Source organism: Haemaphysalis longicornis, unplaced genomic scaffold (genome assembly GCF_048455015.1).
Source record: "Haemaphysalis longicornis isolate Haplotype H1 unplaced genomic scaffold, Haemaphysalis longicornis Haplotype H1 scaffold_10, whole genome shotgun sequence".
Taxonomy (NCBI): Eukaryota; Metazoa; Arthropoda; class Arachnida; order Ixodida; family Ixodidae; genus Haemaphysalis; species Haemaphysalis longicornis.
In genome coordinates this window covers 31,320,751-31,341,729 of record NW_027526204.1, presented here as the reverse complement: position 1 = coordinate 31,341,729, position 20,979 = coordinate 31,320,751, and the positions used below count along the sequence as shown (strand labels likewise).

The following is a 20,979-nucleotide window of genomic DNA, read 5'->3' as shown; positions in this document are numbered from 1 at the left end:
CAATCGCAGCGACGCAGCGCCCTTATGGATTTGTTCTGGAGACGATGCAGACGCGAATATCTGCTGGAGCTACGTTCGGCGCCCTTCGCAGCGGGGCTCCCGCAGAAGAGCGTCAAGGAGGGAGACATTGTCTTGCTCGGCGAAGATAAAACACCTCGCCAGCTGTGGAAACTTTGCAGGGTGGTCGAAACGTTTCCCGGACGAGACGGAAAGGCTCGGGCCTGCAGAATAGTTCTTCCTAACAAGAAAGAATTACGGCGGCCAGTTCAAGCGCTTTACCCTCTGGAGCTGTAATAAGAATGAGCAGAGGCTCATTGGGGGGGGGGGAGGATGTTAAGAATTCCTCCGTTCTCGGAAGGCGTGTCTAAAGTTTACACGTCGCTGACGGGGAAGAGCTCGGGAGGACTTTGGAGGCCCCGGATCAAGTAACCGAAGACGAGGATCGGAACGAAAAGCGGCCGCTGTTTACACCATGCGGCGCATCCGACACCATGCCACAGACCCCGGACAGTGCGGCGCCAGCGAGCGACGTGTGTTTATGTGTGTGCGCGCTTGCAGACGAACCGACGCCAACCATCGCCATTTGAGGCACCGAGACTCTCCTCTTTGTTCGTGCCCTTACCCTCTTTCTGTAGTGTATACCTGTGCGTATAATAAAACAGAGCTTCAAGTGAACCCATACTGTTCGCATCGTTCCTTGGAGATCTCCTGCGCGCGCGGCACCAGCCGCCCCGTTAAGTTACGCGCAGTCGAGCGGGAACTCGCTAATATCCAAAGGCAAGTTCACGCCTGCGGTTTTCCGTACTGTTTTCGACAAAGAAAACACTACTCAACATGTTCTACCACACATAATTACAAAACTGTGTTACAGTCTCTGACCTGTGCCTTCAAGTACCTCGTGTTGTGTCCCAAAAACGTTATAACGTCAGTGTTTAGGTTTGCAATAAAAGAGGCAGAATGTGCCAGAAATTTTGTGGTGTTTTTCGAAGAATTAATGGCCTCGGCTGATGCATGAACTGAGATGTGATAGGTGCCATTTGCATAAAAAAGCTCTAACCGCCTCACTGTGGTGTCATAGGTGACATTTGGCTCCCCTCTAAAAAATATGATTTTTGTCAGACAGGACGCTGCAAAATGATTGTTTGTAGCAAGCTTCGTCATTCCTGCCACAGCGAGTCGTCTTGCCATCCTGACTCGCGAATGTGAATGCTCGTGTACAAAAGCTTAGGAAGGGCACCCCTCGACAGCTTTGTGCCCGTCTGATATCAGTAATTGCCGAATGTCCCCTCGCTCGTATAGCTTCACTTTTTCTATTTGGTGTTCATTCACTCTTTGCATCTCTCCTTCACTGGACTACTATAGAATAAACTTTGTGCTTCGAGCCATTGCAGTATGGTTTTTCCTCGTTTCATCGAGAGCAGTTTATAATTCCTGTAAATGTTAGCCAACTAGCCAAATCACCACCTTTGTCCCAACTTCAATATGCTGTGGATTGAGAGTAGGCATGGATATCCTTTTGTAATTTTGGTGTAAATAATGTTGGCTGTGATATTTACATCCATATTCAGTGCAGGTTTCTTAGTTGCACCTGATGTTACAGAGGCTGTTTCCACTTGTACAGGATCATTATCAAGTACATTTGCTGTATAAGACCTAAGGCACTCAGAAAAATGAATTCATGTTTTCAGCCCAGGGTCTGCGTACTGTTTTTTCTACAAGCAACAACATTACAAGCATTGACTCACCCTGTATTACCAGAAGATGCATGGCAGGAGCACGTGTGAGAACCAGCTTTTGCCATAATGTCAGCACCATCTCCAGCTTTGTCCACACCCAGAACTGAAAAAAACGAAATGTACGTTCCAGCCACCTCAAGGCAATTACTGTTGTAAAATCATCAGAGACACTTTTTGGTTTAATGTTTGGGAAGTAGAGTAAAGAAAATAATTGTGAATAAATATGATGACATGCCTGTAGCCACTATATCTCGCATTTTTTTTTGCAACACAAAAAAAATATGCTAACTTGTGTTGAGCAGAAATTTTTCATCAGCAGCTATCTTACAAGAAAAGTCTATTTGATTTGAAGAAAATGGTAGTACTACTTTAAATCCTAAACTGGCTGAAACTAGGAGTGCTCATTTGCTTACGCAAGTCACAGATTCTACCTTCTCCTTTTTTGTGATGTGACACCAAGCAGTCTCTGCCAACATGATATCGGCTAATGCTATAAGGGCCAGCAAAATGCCGGGTGTATGCGACGATTTCATTATTCTGTAAGTACTGTCTCTACATCTACCACTGTCAGTGTGCTCTTATATGTTTGGTCGGCAGCGCGTTCCGACTGTTGCCGTTTAATCATCACAGTTGCCACAGAGACACCATTACTACATCAGCATGCCATTGAGGGGTAGGAAACAGGCGGATCCAGGTGCCTACTTTGTGGTGGGGGGCAGGGTTCAATCAGTCTGACGGGAGAGGGGTGGAGAAGGGTGCAAGCAACCAAAATGTAATTTGTTTTCAGTTAAACACCTAGTGCTTTTTTCAACAAGATGTTACAACCATATGACTAGTTTAAAAAAGGCTCCCTCCTTGCTGCCACGCTGATGGGCAGAATAAGCCTGAACGACTGTCTACTTTTTCAAGCAGAAAAATTGGCTAACAGGAAAGAGCAAGTTGCACGCTCTCACTTAATCAGCAGTTGCGTTAGCCAGTATCACACCTAACAAAAAGAAGTGAGGGGTGCTTTGCTCACTGCGGATAGCAATGGTCCCCGCCGTGGTCTAAAAAACTACATGCGCCAAATACCAGTATCTAGGTTTGTGAAAGGGGGGCGTGGATTAGTTAGTGGCATTGGGGGGGGCCAATCACCCAACCCTTGGATCCGCTACTGGTAGGAGGTACAAGTTTCAAACCAATATTGAAAACAGGTGAAGCATGTTAGATATGCTAGATAGGACCTCACATATGCATATAAATTACCCTAATATCCCAAGGTATTGCATACACCCCGCAACCTGACCCCTCAAATTTAAAGAAGTCAGGTTGGCCTTGCGTAAAACCAAACAGAAAAACTTGAGAAAGCTAAGCACACATGAATTTTTTGTTTATCTTGCATTTCCCCACAAGAGATACGCTCAGATTAAACTACAGAATGCTAGTTTCACCCAAGAAAATACCACAGTGTTACTACTTGTAAAATCCGCTTAACTCAACAGTGGGAATATTACAGTGAGAAAATGACACTTAAATTAACACTTTTTGAAGAAAACACCGCCTGTTGCACAGAACTGCAGCTAGGCCTAGGGTCGTATGGCAGTCTTCTTAAAACGTGTGCGGCCAATGAATACTATGGTACAAAGACAGAATTACCTCCTGTTCTGTACCAAGCCCACAAACTTGTGCCGGCAAAAATTTGAATTCTTACTTTTGTTTCCTCAATCGTTCATTTTTCTTTTGCATAACACTCCTTTAAAATTGAAGAGGTGGAAATTTCAAAGGATGCAAGAACACCTTTTTCCATTTTCAGTGACACTTTTCGGATGGTATTTTTCACAAATCACAGGTTGCTTTCGCAATGGCTGGGCAATGACTGTGGTTTTGACATGATCGATATTTGTGGTAGACAATGGTTAGAAATCCGAGGTGACCCAAAACATTTCAATACGACTGTCAGGTTCCCCTCAAATCAAGAGTGGAAAACTGGTATCTGACTGTGTTGTGTGTGCCGCATGTGAAAGAAGCCCTTCATCTTTATTTGAAAAGCATATTTGTATGGGAAAGTTGAGTAGCAAAAGTACGCACCTTGTTTCAACCCTCACTGTATAACTGTAAGCGTAGTGTCTTAGATTCAAGCCCAACTGACTTGTGCTAATACCTTTTCTAAAACCGGCCATCTCACATGTTTGCTATGAAGACAGCGGTTGCGCACAGTATTACAGCAACATCTTGCTATGTTAGTTAATTACAACCACACACTAAACATTTGTGCACAAGAAAAAGTGCCGAAATCTCAATCACCCTCCCATCCATAAGGAAGGCAGCATGTACTATCGGTGTCCAATGAAATGCGAACACGAAAATATGAACCCGAACGTACAAAATTGAAATACACTGTTCGTAAGGTTCATATAACGGCATGGTATTGGTATATTTAAAAATCTACTTTTCCCAACTTTGTTTTTGTAGCTAAGCCACACGTCGTTTTGGCTTTCATAGAAAGAAATCGTGCTATTTGTGCGTTAAGGTACATATTTTCGTGTTTGTGTTTCAGTTGATGCTGATAGTACATAGGAAACAGTCCAAAATTTCATTATAATGACCTCTTTTGCATCAAAATTCTGCACCTACCATTCACAAATATTACAAATGTACCTGCCAGTCATAAGGACTCCTTCAGGATAGCCTGCATTTTATCATATAGAACGCGACCTTTGTGGCTGTTTTGTTATCACTGGCATCGCACAGCACTGATTGGCCCACAAAAACTGTGTGGTATCTTGCTGGCTAATTGAGCTTCAACAGCGTGGCATCATGCTTAATTACGACAGGCACAATGAGGATGCTTGGATTTTGTATTGTTCAGTGTCAGCATCACTGCCCAGATCCTCTTCAGAGTTTTTAAAATGTGTCTAGCACAACACCACATACTATCACATGCAGACTTCATGCAATTTACATTCTATACATGAAAAATCTTCGTGGCTTGTGGATACCACCATGCGTAAAGCAAGAAAAATGGTACAAAAAATGATTTGCAATGCAGCTAACAATCACAATGTTTCTGTTTCTTTCAACTCTGTTCAGTGCTTGATACTACAATGTTCATTTGAGAAGAAAACACATTAACTCTAACCTGGAAATTCCTCTTCTGTTTGGGAGCTTGCACTGATGAAGAACGTCAGAATGGACTGCGTGCCTACAAAGAAAATTCAGTCTGAAATGCATACCGACTGGCACTGAAATGAAAGAGGGCGGGTACCTATGGCACTGGTGGGAATGGTGGCTTGTGTCTTTCGGCTGCACGATTCATCCGAAGTGGATGCTTCATCCGCATCCATTGATATTGCCTGCGGTATGGTTGCTGTCGTTGTGCCTTCTGGAAGGAAAAAAACAACCACCAATAAAATTTAGGTACTAAAAAGCAATGGGACTACCCGTAACCCTACTCACAGTTTCACTTCAGCTTCACTTACAGCAGACGATGGCATGCAGACCATTTAACCTAGACATGACTTCGGCAAACTAATGATTAGAGCAGCTTTCTTTATACAGGGGTGGGACAGCTGAATCAGATTTGGGAGCAGTTTTTGGAGCAGCGAAATCTCGATTTTGGAGCAAAAGAACCTTGACTTGGAGCAGTCAGTGACATTTACCACGTCACCTTAGCTGCCTCAAAAAAATCAAATTTTTGGCAACTCAGGGGGGGGGGGTGGAGTGCCCTTTTTGTTCGGTTTTGAATGTGCATAACACTGAAACAGCCTTTCCATAAAGTTTTTTTCTACCAGGGTATCACAAGGTACGAACTGCACTACCTTTTCACAAACCATTTTTAAATTCTTAGGCTTCATGCATAGATAGAGTGGAGTGCCGTTCAAAATATCGAATTGAAAAGTAAGCAATAGTAAGGCATTTTTATTATCATGTGAATGCTGAAATTATTATTTTGGTAATTCCAGACTCGGTAGAGCCATGGCAAAAGTTGCACAATGCGAGATGACAGTCGTCGCACTGTACCAGCCCTCCCATTTCAATCCCTAAGGTGCACGTTCACTACAATCGTAATTTGAGTAATGTTGGAATGTTTAGCCACCTCCGTTTCGGCAAGAAATTTCGCTTTAAATAGATGAACCATTATTACTAGCGTGCAACAATAGCCCGTTCCACTATCAGACACTGCTTGAACATTTTGCGGGGATGTAGCCTCTGCCCCCCCTTCTGCAGTTTCGATCATTCCGTTGCCGCCGCTCACAAGCTCTCTGCCAAAGGCAGCAATAACTCATCGCTTTATAACATCGCAATGAGTCTGAAATTTCACTTCAAGCATGCACCGAGCCTCACACTCCAACTTGGCGAAATCACGGGCACCACGTTGTTTTTGATAACTCCATCTTTCCAGTCACGCAACTTCCCAACACAGATCAGACGACTAAATGCAAACCCCACCACCATAACTAAAACCACGGTAGGTATCGACAAAGAGCACTCTGCTTGAACCACAAGCAACTGGTTCAGCCAGCAGCCATGTTTTCCAATCTTCGCCATACCTACCAAGATGGTGGGGCGCCCAGTAATGTCGTTCTGGAGATGCAGTGCTACGAATATTGGCATCCCCTTCAGGGTCCTATGACCTCCTCCAATAAACAGCCAATCAATCAATCAACCTCAACTTGCACAAGTTATTTGCCTCCGCAGTACACATAACTATTTTTTTCTTCAGGACTTTGCAATGACTTTCGTTGGGAAAAGTTCAAAAACGCTAAAATATAACACATGCAACCCGACATTGCAACTTTTCGAAAAAACTATTTCGGGGACAATTTTATGCAGGTTTTTTATGCAGTGATCAATCAATTAAACATTTACAGAGAGGATCACCTTGGGGGTGCTGGCAAATTATGCCATGAGTAAGCATTTTTGCCCCTTGAAACTGACAGCAGCGTTAACATTTTTGGCTCTCAGACTGTTGTGGAGCAGTTTGGCGCGATTTTTGCAATTTTCGAGCTTTCGGAGCAGCCTGGCGCAGAAAAACAAATTTGTATGAAAACTGCACAATTGCGCAGCTGCTTTAACCCTTATTTATATAAAAAAAAACTGACACAGCATGCATGCATTTTTAGGCCCTTCTGTTCGAAACACGATTTTAAGCCCTATCAAACTATCGCTCTGCGTGCAACATACATGTTTTGCTGTTTTAAGTTTCTCGCAGGCATCCGTCACACAAGCTTTTTTCTTGGCTGTGTCAACATTCCGTCAATGCGGAACAATAAGGCATGCTAAAGTTCTGTCTACATGGAACTGACGTGAAGTGCGTACAGTTCCGTCCAGACGAAAAAAAAAACCAGTTGAGTAGATGTCATTTGCAGCACTAGCATTTGGTGCAGAGGTTACGCCTCGGCTTAGGGGTGTTATGGTCCTGGGCTTTTTTTTTGTGGCCACGGCTGACGTTCCGTGAAAGCTATACTTTATGCCCACTTTACACTTGACACAGATCAAGCCCAATTCACACTTGACGCCCACTTTACACAGATAACAGGTCTCAATCGGCCACACCACACCGTTCACTAAATTCAAGGGCACGTAGCCATCACCTGAGTTACGTCCGATCATCTGTAATTATTAATAGCGATAATTAAACACCTCTGGCTAGTCAGTGAGCAGATGCGGTTTGGCCAGTTGGGTAAAAGTCAAGGCAGACTGCTCTCGCTGAGTATTGTAAAGGAGGCACGGAATAGTGGCTTGGAGTTCTGTTCAGACGAAGTGAGAGTTAGTCAAATCATCTGTAATTATTAATGGTGATTAATAATTAAAGGATTCTGGCTAGTCAGTGAGCAAAAGCGGTTTGGCCGGTTGGGTATATTTCAAGAAGGAATGCTTTCACTGCATGTTGTGAAGCAGATGTAAAGTAGCGGTTTGGAGATCCATCCTGTTCGAGTCCGATCACTATTACCAGTGATTAACCATTAACACTGGCCCTGGCTAGCCAGTGAGTGGGAACAGCTTGGCCAGTTGGGTAAAAATCAAGAAAGACTGCACTGCTCTCACAGTGAGTTACATTTCTCTGGATAGAGTGACAGCTGCGTTTAGTAAGGCTGGAACTGGGCCCTTTATTTCGGGTTCCGTCTGGTTGGAACTTAGCATTCCTTATCGTTCCATAGGATGGAACGCTAGACACAGCTTTCTTTCTTTACAGGTTAAAATGGCTGCAGTGTCGGGGTAATAAAGCAAAATGTTTAATACACTCCCTATTCCTGAAATACAGGTAAAGTAAAATTTTTATATGAAGCTAATTTTTCTTAATAATCTGTGTTTTAAAATCCCGGATATCTGTTATCCTAAAATAAATGATATCAATTACATAATAATCATTATGTTTGGAGTAACATATGCAATTCCTACAAATTCACATTAGTAGCATAGAAGGATCCAGGGCCTTTATCTGCTGATTATGATGCTTTAAAAAGTAAATTCCAAGCAAAACAATGCCTTACATACAAAGGTGATCATCGAAGAAACTCCACCTGTAACGTTTTTCTTGAGCATTTAGTGGCCGTTGTTGTCATCCAAATCCAGTTCACATCCCCATAAAGTTAATGCAGTGAGCAATATCAACAAGAAACAGATGTGTCGCAGCACCCAAGCCATTTTCCCACATCTTAGAGATTCAAATTATAGGGATTTAATGTGCCGAAGCTACACCTGGGCTATGGGACGCGCGGTAATGGTGGGTTCCGGATATTTTGACCACCAGGGGATCTTTACCGTGCACCAAAATGTTGACGCACAGGCGTTTTCGCTGTCCACCTCCATCTGAAAATTGGCCAATGCAGCCGGGATATAAATTGCATCCATCTCAGCAGGATTTTTGTAAATCTTGCCAGAGATGTGACGGACACAATTGGGGGGATTGGCTGATAACACTAAACGAACAATTGTGAGTAAAATAAAATCAGTGCTTCTTTCTGGCGAGGCGCTCACTTTTTCTCTATCATGTCCACCGTGCATCATAAGCCTGTTAGTACTCAATAAGAAAACATTCTGTGGCCCTTGACAAGCCAGCCCAACAATCTTACTTGATTGTCCATGATTGGTGCTTCACTCCATACCTCCAGTCGACGAAAACCATGGAGGAAAGAAAAGCTTAGGAGAGTCCCCCAGCTATCCCCGCACATTGGCAAAAGTGTGGAGGAAGTCACGTGTTTTCGGCGGCCATTGGAAGTCGCGTTAGCAACGGCGTCCTAGGAACAGCCCGCCCGCCGTTCGCCAGTCATGGAGGAAAGGCAGCACCTGCCTTGTCGTCCGATTGCGAAGATTGCTGCTCGCTTGCTGCGCTGTGGTCTTGCGGAACTCGAAAAGGATGCTGCGAGTTGCGACAGCTGCGCCGATGTGAATATGTCATTTAATTTCTACTTGCAAGTGCACCTTGTACCGCGTCAAGCTTTTGCTCCGGTCGCGATCACGACGCGCGTATTGAAGTGCAGATATCGTGAACGCGCCGTCCCGTCGTACGCGCGGACACCCGTCAGGTAGATTTTCGGGAAGTGATACACGGTGTGCAGTACGTAGCTAGGCGACTTGCAACCGAACGATTCGCAACTCAATTTTTTGGTTATCGCCGATGCATGTAGTTTGCTAGGCCGGCAATGCGCGGCAGTGCCTTTGCAACTGTTACAAGGTAGATTTCCAGTTGATATAATTCTATCGTCCTATACCTTAGTAGGTGTCCGTCTGTTGACTAGAAGAGTGCTGGATCTGGAATCTGGATCTTTTTGTGGTCTCGCTCTGGATTTCGCTTTTCAACGCTTCATATTGCGAGGTTAGTGTATGAACATTTTCAACTGATATCACCTTGAATTTATGGACACTGAGGCAAGTTGAAACTTGGCGAAAAAAAGTTTATTGACGCCACCCACCCCCTCCTTTTTTTTACTCAGTAAAACATTTTGCTTCCTCCTCCTCCTCCTCCTTCGCAAAAAATTCTATGGAAGGCACGCTAACAACGGTAAAAACATTCCACAATTTTTTAGCTTGAAATCTGCATGAAGTGCTGCTTACCTATATATATAGAACGGCCGTTTAATTGACTAGTCATCTCTGGGATTGCCAGTGAAACTGCAACGCAAACTTGGGCACTTTCCAGTCCGGTAGCCGCACGGCGTTTGCCCACTGTTTGCGGCGTTCTCCATCGCTTGGGAACCTATAAACGGCGGCGATTGCAAACAAAGGATGAATGCACACCAATGTACAGCAATACTTGTCAGCGGAATGATGCACTAACCGGTGGAAAGTGACGCCCAATTCCTTGGGTACCGATCGCGACTTGCAACCTCGCACCGAGCATTGCGGCATTGTTAGAGCGAGCCGCTTCGCAAAACTGCTGCGGCCACACTGAAGGCCGTGTAACGGTGTAACCGCGCGTTTAGGTTCACGGTCACGTGCTGCAAAACGGCCTTCTACCTGCCTATCAGCTGATTTCCGCCGGCTCGGCGCTGGCAGATGCAGACGACAAGAGAGGCGATACAGGACGGAGGAGGCGGAGAAGGTGCACCGAGAGAGAGGGAAAAAGAGTCCGCCATTCGACTTACAGAAATGGCTTTTCCGGCTGCGCTGGGTGTGACGTCAGGGCCTCTCCTAAGCTTTTTTTTCCTCCATGACGAAAACTATGCAAGTCGTCACAATTTTCCATTTGCTGTGCGTTCCACGTATTTTTCACGTGCTAACCAGCTGGAGGCATGGTTCTGGTCTCAAGGGCTTACCCCATGCAGCGGCTGTGGTGAGCGACGCGAAAAACGTAACTCAATGGGCATACAGCAAACAGGAAGGCAGACAGACCTTTGCAGAAGCCACCACGAGTACCACATTGATGCATTAACAATTGCTCATGAAACCACAGGGAAGTTTTCTTAAGAACACAGTGCATTAGTCCGGCACAGTTGGGCGCTAGCACAAGCAGTTTTTTCCGCTCGCTTGATCGCCATAATCGAAATATTACACAAAACATGATAAACATCAACAGAACGACAAGAAACAAGAGCCTAAATGTGGCAAATACTCGCACTGCAATTGGAAGACCCGTCAAACTATAGTGTTGTGTTCTTGACTAGGCTGCAGTCAGCCGGGGCAAGCAGACTGTATTTACTGGTCATAGGATGTTAGTCATAGAACAACCCAGAAAGTTAGGAGCAGTTCTTTTTATGTCGATAGCCACAGCAGAGAACAAGGCAGATAATGGCACTAACTCAGCGCGCATGCGCAGGGACCCGCGGCACCAATGACCCAACATCCCTTCCCCAACACGAGGTTCATCAGTAATTAGTGGTACGGCTTGCAGCATTCCGGGGGTTGTCTTTTCTGAGTGCTGCGTCAGAGCCACAGTGTAAGATGTTGGCTTCAAGGACATACCGTGGTGCCACCTATGAGTGACGTCACTTGTAGGACACCGAATCGTGTTGTCTGCTACAACACATTTCCCGTGCGTATGCGGAAGCGTGTTTTTTTGTTGTGGCCACCGTCTCGCCCCCTCCTTGTGGATTTGATGCAAATTACCAAAAAAGTTGTCTGTAAACCAAACAATCCGGGCAAGCAATCAGCAACTCGCTTGCTCCCGGCGACACCGCCGCGTTTAGGTAGTTGCTACCATTGTGACCCACAGCTCTCACATATGCAGCCAGCTAACTCCAAGGACGATGCAACTGATGCCGAGAAAAGTACTCTGTAAATTCATTATGAAATACTTGTGACAGGACATGTGTGTGCAAGGAAACACCTTGTAACAGCGACGAAAACGCGTCGCTCACTTATGATCTCAACGCGCGAACTGCTCGTATTGCGTGGTAAATGAATGACTACGCGAGAACGGTCATCAGATTCCTTCGCCGCACATGCTTAAAAGTATTGTTACGTCTGCAGTTTGGCTTAATCAGTGCCTATTTCCCATATGATGTTTTTATAGTCATGTCCGGATTTGTTTAACGATCACTGCCGTAGCCTGTACTCTGCACAGCTGATCTTTATTTTTTATGACTTGGCCGCAACGTATGAACGCGAGTTTTTAACGCCTTAGCGGGTTTGGACAAGGCTATATTTAGTTTTCATTATGTGCTCGGCGTGGTAATTTATAATTGCAGCGTGTTTGGTATGTTTACAGTGAGCCGGCCTTTCTCAAGCATCAATTTCGAAACTCCCGACTGCTCACAGAAGGCGAGGCTGCGTACGAGGCGAAACATGTCGTAAGGATTTCGGGTAATGGGGAGATGTAGAATAGGAGAACCGAGCATTGGGGGCCCATAAGAAGTTAGAGGAACCCAAACTCAACACGCGCGTGCGCGACAGGAGAACCTTCTCCAACAGCTCGCAGCCGGCTTCGAATGCACGTAATCAGATGTTGGGAACTTTAGGCTTGGCGTCACAGCAGATATTTCATCGCCATTAGAGTTGCGTGTGACAGTCCCTAACAGAACGTTTCACCGTGCTGGGAACTCTGTAAGCGCGGCGATTTCCGTTGAAGCGATCGATGATCAAGATACCTGCACGGCCTCAGCTGATTCTTGCGCGCAAGAATAGCCATCCTTCGACCGCTCGACGCACCATGCGGGAGCGGGCCGGCGCTGGCGGGACCGACCTCTGCGGCCGGTCGGCGTAAATTGCGGCAGATATTTGAGCATCGCTTTAAAAACCAGAGCTGATGACACTACCTATCAGAATTTTTCATCACACTAACATCCACTTTCACCAATCTGGTACTTCTTTTCCACGACTTGTGTGGTTTTAAAAAGCGGCGACACCCGCCGCGGAGGCTCAGTGGCTAAGGCGTTGCGCTGCTGAGCACGAGGTCGTGGGTTCGATTCCCGGCCGCGGCGGCCGCTTTTCTGATAGAGGCGAAAAGCAAAAACGCCCATGTGTACGAGATTTCGGCGCACGTTAAAGATCCCCAGGTGGTCGAAATTAATCCGGAGCCCTCCACTACAGCGCGCCTCATCGCCTGCGTTGCGTCGGCGCGTTAAACCCTACAATCAATCAAAAAAGCGGCGACAAGTTGTGGCTGCCGCGACCTGCGTCGGTTCGAGCCGCACCGTGAGCCGTGCAGGCAGGCACGGTGGGTGCGTGTGCTTCTGCAAGCAGTTAACGCTTCACGATTTCCTGCTTTATACATTTCTTGCAAACAAGGAAAATCTAGAAACTTCAATCGGCGATCGTCGTAGTACACATTGTTGATCGGGGAAACATGCCGCTGCCTACGCTTCGGTCGCATACGTAATACACCACCACACTCATGGTGTTTGCGGATAATGTACCACAGTTGATACGGTTATAAGGTCCCCATGAGGTCGAACTGCGCTTTACGCACTGAGAATTAACTTCAAACGAAGGAAATTAACACGAAAATACTTTTAGGACACGCTTCCTAAGCGAAGTGTCATGTGCTGCAAGCCACCTACGAAGCAAGATAGGAACGGTGATCCTACAAGTGACGTCAAAACAATCGCAGCGCCGGCCTCTCCAGTGGTGGGCCTCGCGGCCAATACTTTTATGTGAGGACACACCTGGCAAAACACGTTTCTTCATCGTTTTAATCAAGTCGCTGAACAGACACCGCCGAGACCACTGACTGCAGTGCCCTCTACCACGAGAGAAAAGAATCTGCTCAAGTGCCAGCTACTTGGAAGCATTCGGATCTTTTCCGCTCCCTGTCAGGTCTTCTCGGCAGCGTTCGTGAGCGGTCGTCTTCTCGCCGCAGCTTGGCCGACTCTGGCGGTGGAGCAGACGATAAATGGCCATGCGACATTTCACGCATGTCACTTTGCGTGTAGTTGCTCTTACAAACTGCTTTCTGCCAACGCTTTGGGACGGTACCGTTTTAACAACTTATGTAGCGTTAAACTGATGAGCCTTCCCAGCAGCTTTCGTAACCAGTCGTCTGCTCCCTGTGGCTTGACCGACAACCGCGAAGGAGCGGAGCAGACAATAATTTGCCGTGCAACATTTCGTGCTTTTCACATTGCATGTAGTTGCTCTTCTAACCTGTTTTCTGCCGGCGCTTTGAGACGGTGCTGTTTAAAAAAGTTATGCAGCATTAAAGTGAAGTGCATGTGTTCTGCAGAAGGAAACTGGGGTAAGCGAGGCTTCCCGCTTAGGCAAAGAAAGACACGGGATGCAAATGCTTCATAAAACAGTACACATGGAGCTGTCAAGAAAAGGTGATGTTTATTAATGTTCTGCGCGATCCCAAACGGAGGCTGCAACAGTCTCACAAAATGACCGCCTATTGACAGAAAAAGATGCTATTGAGTTGGCACTTCCCTGAGAGCTCGCTTGTGTCAAAAAGGTAGTTTTCAGAGTTCAGAGGGGAAGCGCTGCTCGATGTACCGAAGAGGTGTGCACTTGCAGACGATGCCGTGCCATCGATCTTCCCTTCAACTACCACACCCCCAGCAAAGAGAAAGCATCCGGCAGAGAAGTCACTCCGAAATACAGCCACAAAGGTAACGGAAGCTGGGAGGGATGACACAACCAGCGACTTTACAACCAGCGGTCAAGAAAACCTGCCGGTCGAAAATAAATCAGTGGCCAAAATATTCATAGCAAGTGTTTTAGAGGATTCTGCTGTGCTAACACCGTGTTTAGAGCCCTCAGTGGATGTCTTGCTCAATGCTGCATGGAATCACCACACGATGCTTCAGGACGACACGAATAGCTTCTGTTTCAGGGAAATAGCGCTGTCCACTTCCGGAATGCCTGTCTCTCAAAGTTATGGTTGTGCAACAGGTGCAAGGAACCGAGGTTAGCCTAGCAGCATTCACACTGAATACATAAATCTCCACTGCTGCCATTACAAACTTCTGCGGCTTGCGCCAATGGGACGACTGGAGCATTGTGGGCGCGGCATTAAAAGCAGTCGATAACCTCAAAATGTGCCCCAGGGGACCCACACATGAAAAATACAGGAATGCACATCTTGAGTGTGGCTACGTTGATCCAACTGCTGTTTGGAGACAAGACCAGTGCCCAGTCGTAGCTGCCGATGGATGATTCACCTACTGCGCGAGACGAAAAACCCTTGGAATGCACCAGTTGAGGAAGAGCATGTGCCATGAGCTACGACATCTGAGAATACCCCAAAGCCCCCCTCTCAGCCCAAGGTTGACGTTCTCAGAAAGCAACACATTGCTTGCTACAGGTCAAACTGCAGCTATTAAAAACCAGAACCAAGCTGGCTGGAGAGCTGTCTTCCTGTCGCGACAAACTACAGACAATCACAGAGAGCTTGCTGCGGAGTAGATGAGAAGGCTCCCCTTCCAGAAGCCCAACAAATGCACCTGGAAGAGTGCTTGCCAGCCATGCGCCACAGATCCCCTAAAGGGAGAAAATAGCCGATAAGTGGCGGTTACAGTGCTTGCTTTTCCACATCCAAACGCAACGCCAACAGGGTAAAGGTTTTTGCGCGATAATGATGTACCCCCCCTGTTCTCAATCAAGACCATACTGAGATACACCTCTGCTGTTGGAAAAAGCTGCACCTTCAACCAGTCGTTCTTCTCTGCCCTAAAGAGGAAACTGCGAACAAAGCCAGAGTTTTGTAGGCACGGCATGCTTTTGGTGGACGAGATGCAGGTACGTCAATGGACGCGTCTAAATTCAAGGACCCTCCGATACGACTTAGTCGACCACGGCAAAACAGAAGCGCCGAGCTCTACTTAAGCGGATCACATCCTAGTGTTCATGTCTTGTCCATTCGCTGACAGCTACGCACAGCCGGTGGCCATGTTTGCTTCAAAGAATGCAACCCATGGAACAGTTCTGTGTTAGCTTCTCTTGCAAGCAATCGCCCTTCTTGAAGAGGCCGGCGTTGCTGTCGACAGTGTGGTGTGTGATGGGCTAGCCCAAGTAGGCAATGTGGAAGCTTCTGGGTGTAAGTGGTGATGTGCACAACGGCAGGCATTACTTTGAGCACCCCGTGGATGAAGAGAGAAAGGTTTACATGTTTTCTCAAGTTCATCTTTTCGAATGTGTCTGAAACCAGCTAATGAAGTAAAACCGCCTCAAGGTAAACAATTATGGTCAGGTGGTCGCATTACGTGTGTAGTGAAAAGACGAAATGAACAAAGGGGCTGCCAAGGCGAGTCCTAGAATAACACGACACATTTACCCATCTAGGCTACGCAAGTTTTTGCCAACTCGATGGCTTCTCGTTTGAAGTACTACCAGGAAATAGGTTTAGAACATCTGCAGGGCTGTGACAGCACTATGGAGTTTATAAGAAAACTCAATGACTTGTTTGATGTCTTAAACGGGCGGCACCCCACTGAAGGAATAAGACAAGGCAGCAGCGACTTCAGGGTCATGAAAGAAGGCCTAGAATGGCTTGACACCGGGGAGCAGCAGCTTGTAGGCGGGCACATAACTGAACAAAAGTTCCTAGCGAAAACCCCAGTTGACGGCCTCAGGGTGACGTTGAAATCAACTGTTGACCTTCGCAAATACTTGCTGACTGAAAAAAAATTCAAGTACGTTCTGACCAGGAAATTCAACCAGGATCCATTGGAACGGTTTTTGGGAATGCCCGCCAGGCTGCGGGTGGAAATAACCACCCAGATATGCCGACATTTTTGCATGTGTACCGAACACTCAGCATGTACACGCTGCTGAATCCACCAAACTTCGGCAATTGTGGCTTTAAATACAGCAAAAAAATTTCTCCCAGACTCACCTTGCGACCAACCGCAAAAAATTGGATGGGTTCATTGAAACAGATGCATGGGAGTGCAATGACATCCTGCCTGCTACTGGGACCTCTGTGGACACTACAGACTGCGTGAACTATTACGTGACTGGCTACCTCAGCCGCAGACTGCGCACGATGTTCCCTTGTCCGGTTAGCAGATATTGCTAGAATGTGGACGCGAGTGTTGTGCCGCAGGCGGCTCTCGTAAATTGTAAGACAAAGGCTTGCGACACCCACATTTCGCACTGTACACTCTCCAGAGGACAGTTGAGGATTACTTTTCCAAGCATGCCGACGACAGCAACATGTTTTGGGGCAACGTAGACCACACCCTTGACCAGGGCATTATGTTCCCCTGCCACGAGCATAAATCTGACGCAGTGGTCAAAATCTTCCAATACTATGTACGTAACGATGAGGAAGCAACAGTACACAAAAGAAAAAGAAAGGAACGTAGAGAAGAGGAGCGGAAACAAGAAAGAGTCGTGACTATGTAAGCAGTAGAACCAGCGCCTTCATGTAGAACGCCGCGGGCAGCTGCTCTGATTTTGCAAGACGTTCTTCTGTTGCCCCCCCCAACTAAGCAATGATACAGCCAGTGCAGATATTTTCTCGGAGCCAACTTTTAAAGCAAAGCTTTCAGTGGTATCGCTGTTGTGGAGGAAATGACCTTAATTCGACGGCAGCTACGGTGTAACGTGACTCGGGGGGCTGAGGTCCACCGTCAACGGCGTTCGCTAGCCAAGTGTGGTCACCGCAAGTACAGGCTTGGCACATGCACCCTGGGCAGCTGAATAGAATGCTTTGTCGGGCGAGTTGGTGCGCCTCTGGTTTGCCGCCTGACCACATGAGTGGCGGAGTGCATGCGACGATGGCCATTGATGAGAGTGGTGCCAGGCCGTCTTCTCTTGTCTGAGCATTGTGCCGGTAGAGTGGAGGCTGGAGGCTTTGAGCCGTCGGCGGAAAGCGCAGTCTCACTACCCCTCGGATAATGTTAGGCGAGCTGCTTCACTGGAGGAATGCAAGCGTGCGAAGCAAGCGTCGGAGACTGAAGAGCGAACCGCTCGACTCGGAACGCCGGTAGCAGGACCACAACCGTGGACAACCTCTGTCTTTGGACGAATAGTATAATAATTAGAGCTAAATGAAAGGTTCAACAAGTGAAACTAAGAATTAACCAAACTAAGCCATGCTTTTGCTATGCATATCCAGGGTTAGCTCAGCTAAGCCACAGCCATTTTTTTTCCGTCTTTCCACTGTTCATCGTTTTCATCACAATCACTTCCATCCACTTTGAATGTGCGTCCACGGGCACCAGAAATTTCTGTTGCTCACGATACGTCGCACACTCTTTCACTGTTCACTCTGTCTTGAGTTGACCTCGGCCACCACACTAGGCTCCTAGACAACATTTCCACGTGCGTCATTCCCAGGCGGGCCTCATGCAGCCACCTTGACCCGAAGTGCAACAGGCACTGTTACGCGATTTTTCCTTGTTACACAATCCTAGCCAACAGAAAATTTGCTACGTCGTACAAAACAAGGGGCTAGTGCGCCGTACTCATACATGCAAAGGCCAGCGGTTTTTCGCATGTGTGTTCTGCACAGTGCTCCTATGCGGTTCGGCCACAGCTCCCGTGCTCCAATTACTTCTCACGGTACACTGTACAGTGCTGATCTCGCTAAGGGTGAACACGGGAGCGGGTGGCCGCCGGTACTATCAGAGCAGCCTACCGTGCCCAGCATGAAGCATCACGCATGCGCTGTGCGTGCCGAGCGAGACTATGCTTTCAGCGTGGCACTGCGTCATCGGAGCGTCTGCACGTCGTCTGCTATGTTTATCGCGCGTGTAGCACTGGAGCTATCAGCCACTGTATGAATGAGTGGAAACTAGAATCCACATAAAAAATGTTTCTGTGAGAGCAGTAATTTGTTCTTCAGCTCCAATACAATGGTTTCGGCACAGCAGGGTAACTCGCCCACTTGTTTCAAACAGACTCAATGAAAAGATCACGCAGATTTTAACAGCACTTAATTTTTGGAAGCGCTTACAAAAAGTCTTTTAAATGCACATAGAAGCACGCAATTCAAGGCTTCGAAGGTGGTCACTCAAAGAGGGCGTGCAGGCGCTACGACCTTCATTCAATATATGGGAGAAAACTATCATCCTTTACCTCTTTATATTTGGGCGTTTTCATGCAAGAATCCAGGAATCGCGGATCAAAGCAAGGTACCATTAGCAGACGAGACGCAACATAGCAGACGACGAGCAGACGCTCCGATGACGCGATGCGCGCGCTGAAAGCAAAATATCGCTCGGCCCGCACAGCGCATGCGTGATGGTTCGCGCTGGGCACGCTAGGCTGCTCTGATAGTACCGGCGGCCATGCGCTCCCTTGTTCACCCTTAGCGAGATCACCACTGTACCTTCAACCTCCCCAGTCGGCAAGGGAACGCCTCCGTACGTTCGTAGCCTCATACGGCAACCAATACTTCACGAACACACTTTCAGGTACAATCAGAACTCTAGCCCGTCCTTTTGATTTGCATTCTCACATTTCAACCTGCCACATTAACCTTCACCGTATAACAGGAGTGGCTACTGTCACAGGCAAATATGTTATGAAGCACAAGTCCGTCCTCACCCTTCATGGTGTCTCGGTTGTCGTTGACGTCGTCCACAGCTCGCACCGCATGTGTCGATGCAGCCTTGCAGACCCTCACCAGATGTCCCACTTGCTTGAACGGACGGCGCTCGTGTTTCCGGAACGGGCCGGATCTTCCGTCGTGGGATGATCCGCCGCGGCGGAAACACTCGGCCGCTTCAGTGGGGTGTTTCGTTCTGTCGGCTGAAGCTCTAGCTGCGGGCTTTGCACCGCACGTCTGACAACCAACAGCATTCACTTCCTCCGGTTGCCTAGTAGCTCGTTGAAACTCGGCCCGAGCTAGTTCGACACATTCGGCGATGTCGCATGCCGCGGCAAAGGTCAATGTGCTCTTCTTGATAAGTCCCGCTTGGGTGGGTTCGTCTTTTAACCCGGCCACAAAACGGTCCCGCAGCGCTTCTTCCAGAAAGGGCCCGAATTCACACGATGACGCTAGCCTTTTTAATTCCGCGGCAAATGCAACCGCACTCTCGCCTTCGTGCTGGGACCGGCGATTAAACCGGAACCGCTCCGCAATCACCGTCCTCGGCGGGACGTGATGCTCCTTGAGAACAGTGACCAGCTCGCTGTATTCCTTCTCCTCGGGCTTTGACGGGGCGAGCAGGTTCTTTAGCGTGCGATAAGTATTTGTGCCCATGGCTGTCACGAATGTGGAGACCTTCAAGTCGTCGCTCACCTTCACGGCACGGACGTAGTGTTCAAACCGCTCCACGAAGGATTCGAAGTCCTCGTCCTCGTCGAATCGCTCGAACTGGCCAAGCGACGCCATGTTGCTGTCTCCGGCCAGCTGCCTCCAGGGTCACGGCAATCCCATTTTCGCCGCAACTGTTGTATTCTTGAGTTGACGGAGGCAGCAGTCCGGCGGGCCGAGCAGACTCTTTGTCACCGGATGTTAGTCGAAGAAGAACCAGGTGAGGTGCGATTCCAGCATGACTCGTGGTACCATTAACCCAATAGTTAGTATGTAACGTGTTAGCTAACAGGGAGCTCTATTGTTCGGCCTTTACGCCGCGCTTGATAAACGGCGCTGCAAGCTTACGTTCAACGACGGCTCGTTAACTGGACTTTATATCGACGTCTTGACCACAGCCCTTCAATGCTTTTCAAAAAGCAATGAAGGACTCTGCCATAACCTTCGCGCGTATTTAAATGAAAACTAATTAAGGTAGGCATTTCAAATATGACTTCAGACACATTCAAAATATAACTACAACTTTGCTTTCGTATTCCTCGTGAGACTTCCGCAGTATACCCAAAAGAGCATTCTAGCAGAAGAAGCACACTGAACGTTGCTGGGTAACTCTTTTTAGTGAGACACAAGCGCATCCAACTTATCAGGTGCCTCGTAAAGTTCGACCTTACCCTGTTTACGAGCTTCTGCTGCAAACGCATGCATTCACTTGGCAGACGACACCACAACACACGGCAAATTCGGGGGAGAATAAACTGAACAGCGAAAATAAAGTAATGCTCATTGTGCCAACTTTGACGTAATATATACGTTTATTCACATCAATCAAACTGATTTATGAACATTTTTATCCGTTTGTCCGCTAAACGCTTGTTTTAACTCAGCCTGAAACGAAAGTGCTAATCGACAATGCCATGAAAGAATATGCATACCGAGCGCCCTCAACGGCAACCTCCGTCTTGATGGCTTTTGGAGCAATATGGTGGCTTTTTCACTATGCGCGCGTGCGCGTAGGAATTTTTGGTGTCGTGTTTCGCGGGTCTGTCAGTTCTGTGGTTCTGTTGTGTTGGTGTGTTCACAGTTTACATGCCGGCAAACAGGTGTGCGTCAAAGCAGTCTCCGCGGGAAGGCGTAGTTGAAGAAATGAAGTCATGCTAGTGCCTTGAACTAACGTCTTGTGTG

The 20,979-nt window shown here is 47.3% G+C and overlaps 1 protein-coding gene across 2 annotated transcripts in view; it reads right to left on the bottom strand.

Annotated features, from left to right (window-relative positions):
* LOC144158341 (uncharacterized) overlaps window positions 1-20,101 on the bottom strand; it is a 31,943-nt gene extending 11,842 nt beyond the window's left edge. Inside the window, exons 1-4 of one of the 2 annotated variants that reach the window (XM_077689162.1) lie at window positions 19,086-20,098; window positions 4,981-5,097; window positions 4,855-4,917; window positions 1,746-1,839 (exon numbers count right to left, since the gene is read on the bottom strand). In XM_077689162.1, coding sequence (XP_077545288.1) covers window positions 1,746-1,839; window positions 4,855-4,917; window positions 4,981-5,097; window positions 19,086-19,875 — 1,064 coding nt within the window. In that variant the 5' untranslated portion in view covers window positions 19,876-20,098. Of the gene's footprint in view, window positions 1-1,745; window positions 1,840-4,854; window positions 4,918-4,980; window positions 5,098-19,085 lie in introns of both variants that reach the window. The other variant, XM_077689163.1, reaches the window with a different exon arrangement.
* Between the last annotated feature and the right edge of the window lie 878 nt (window positions 20,102-20,979).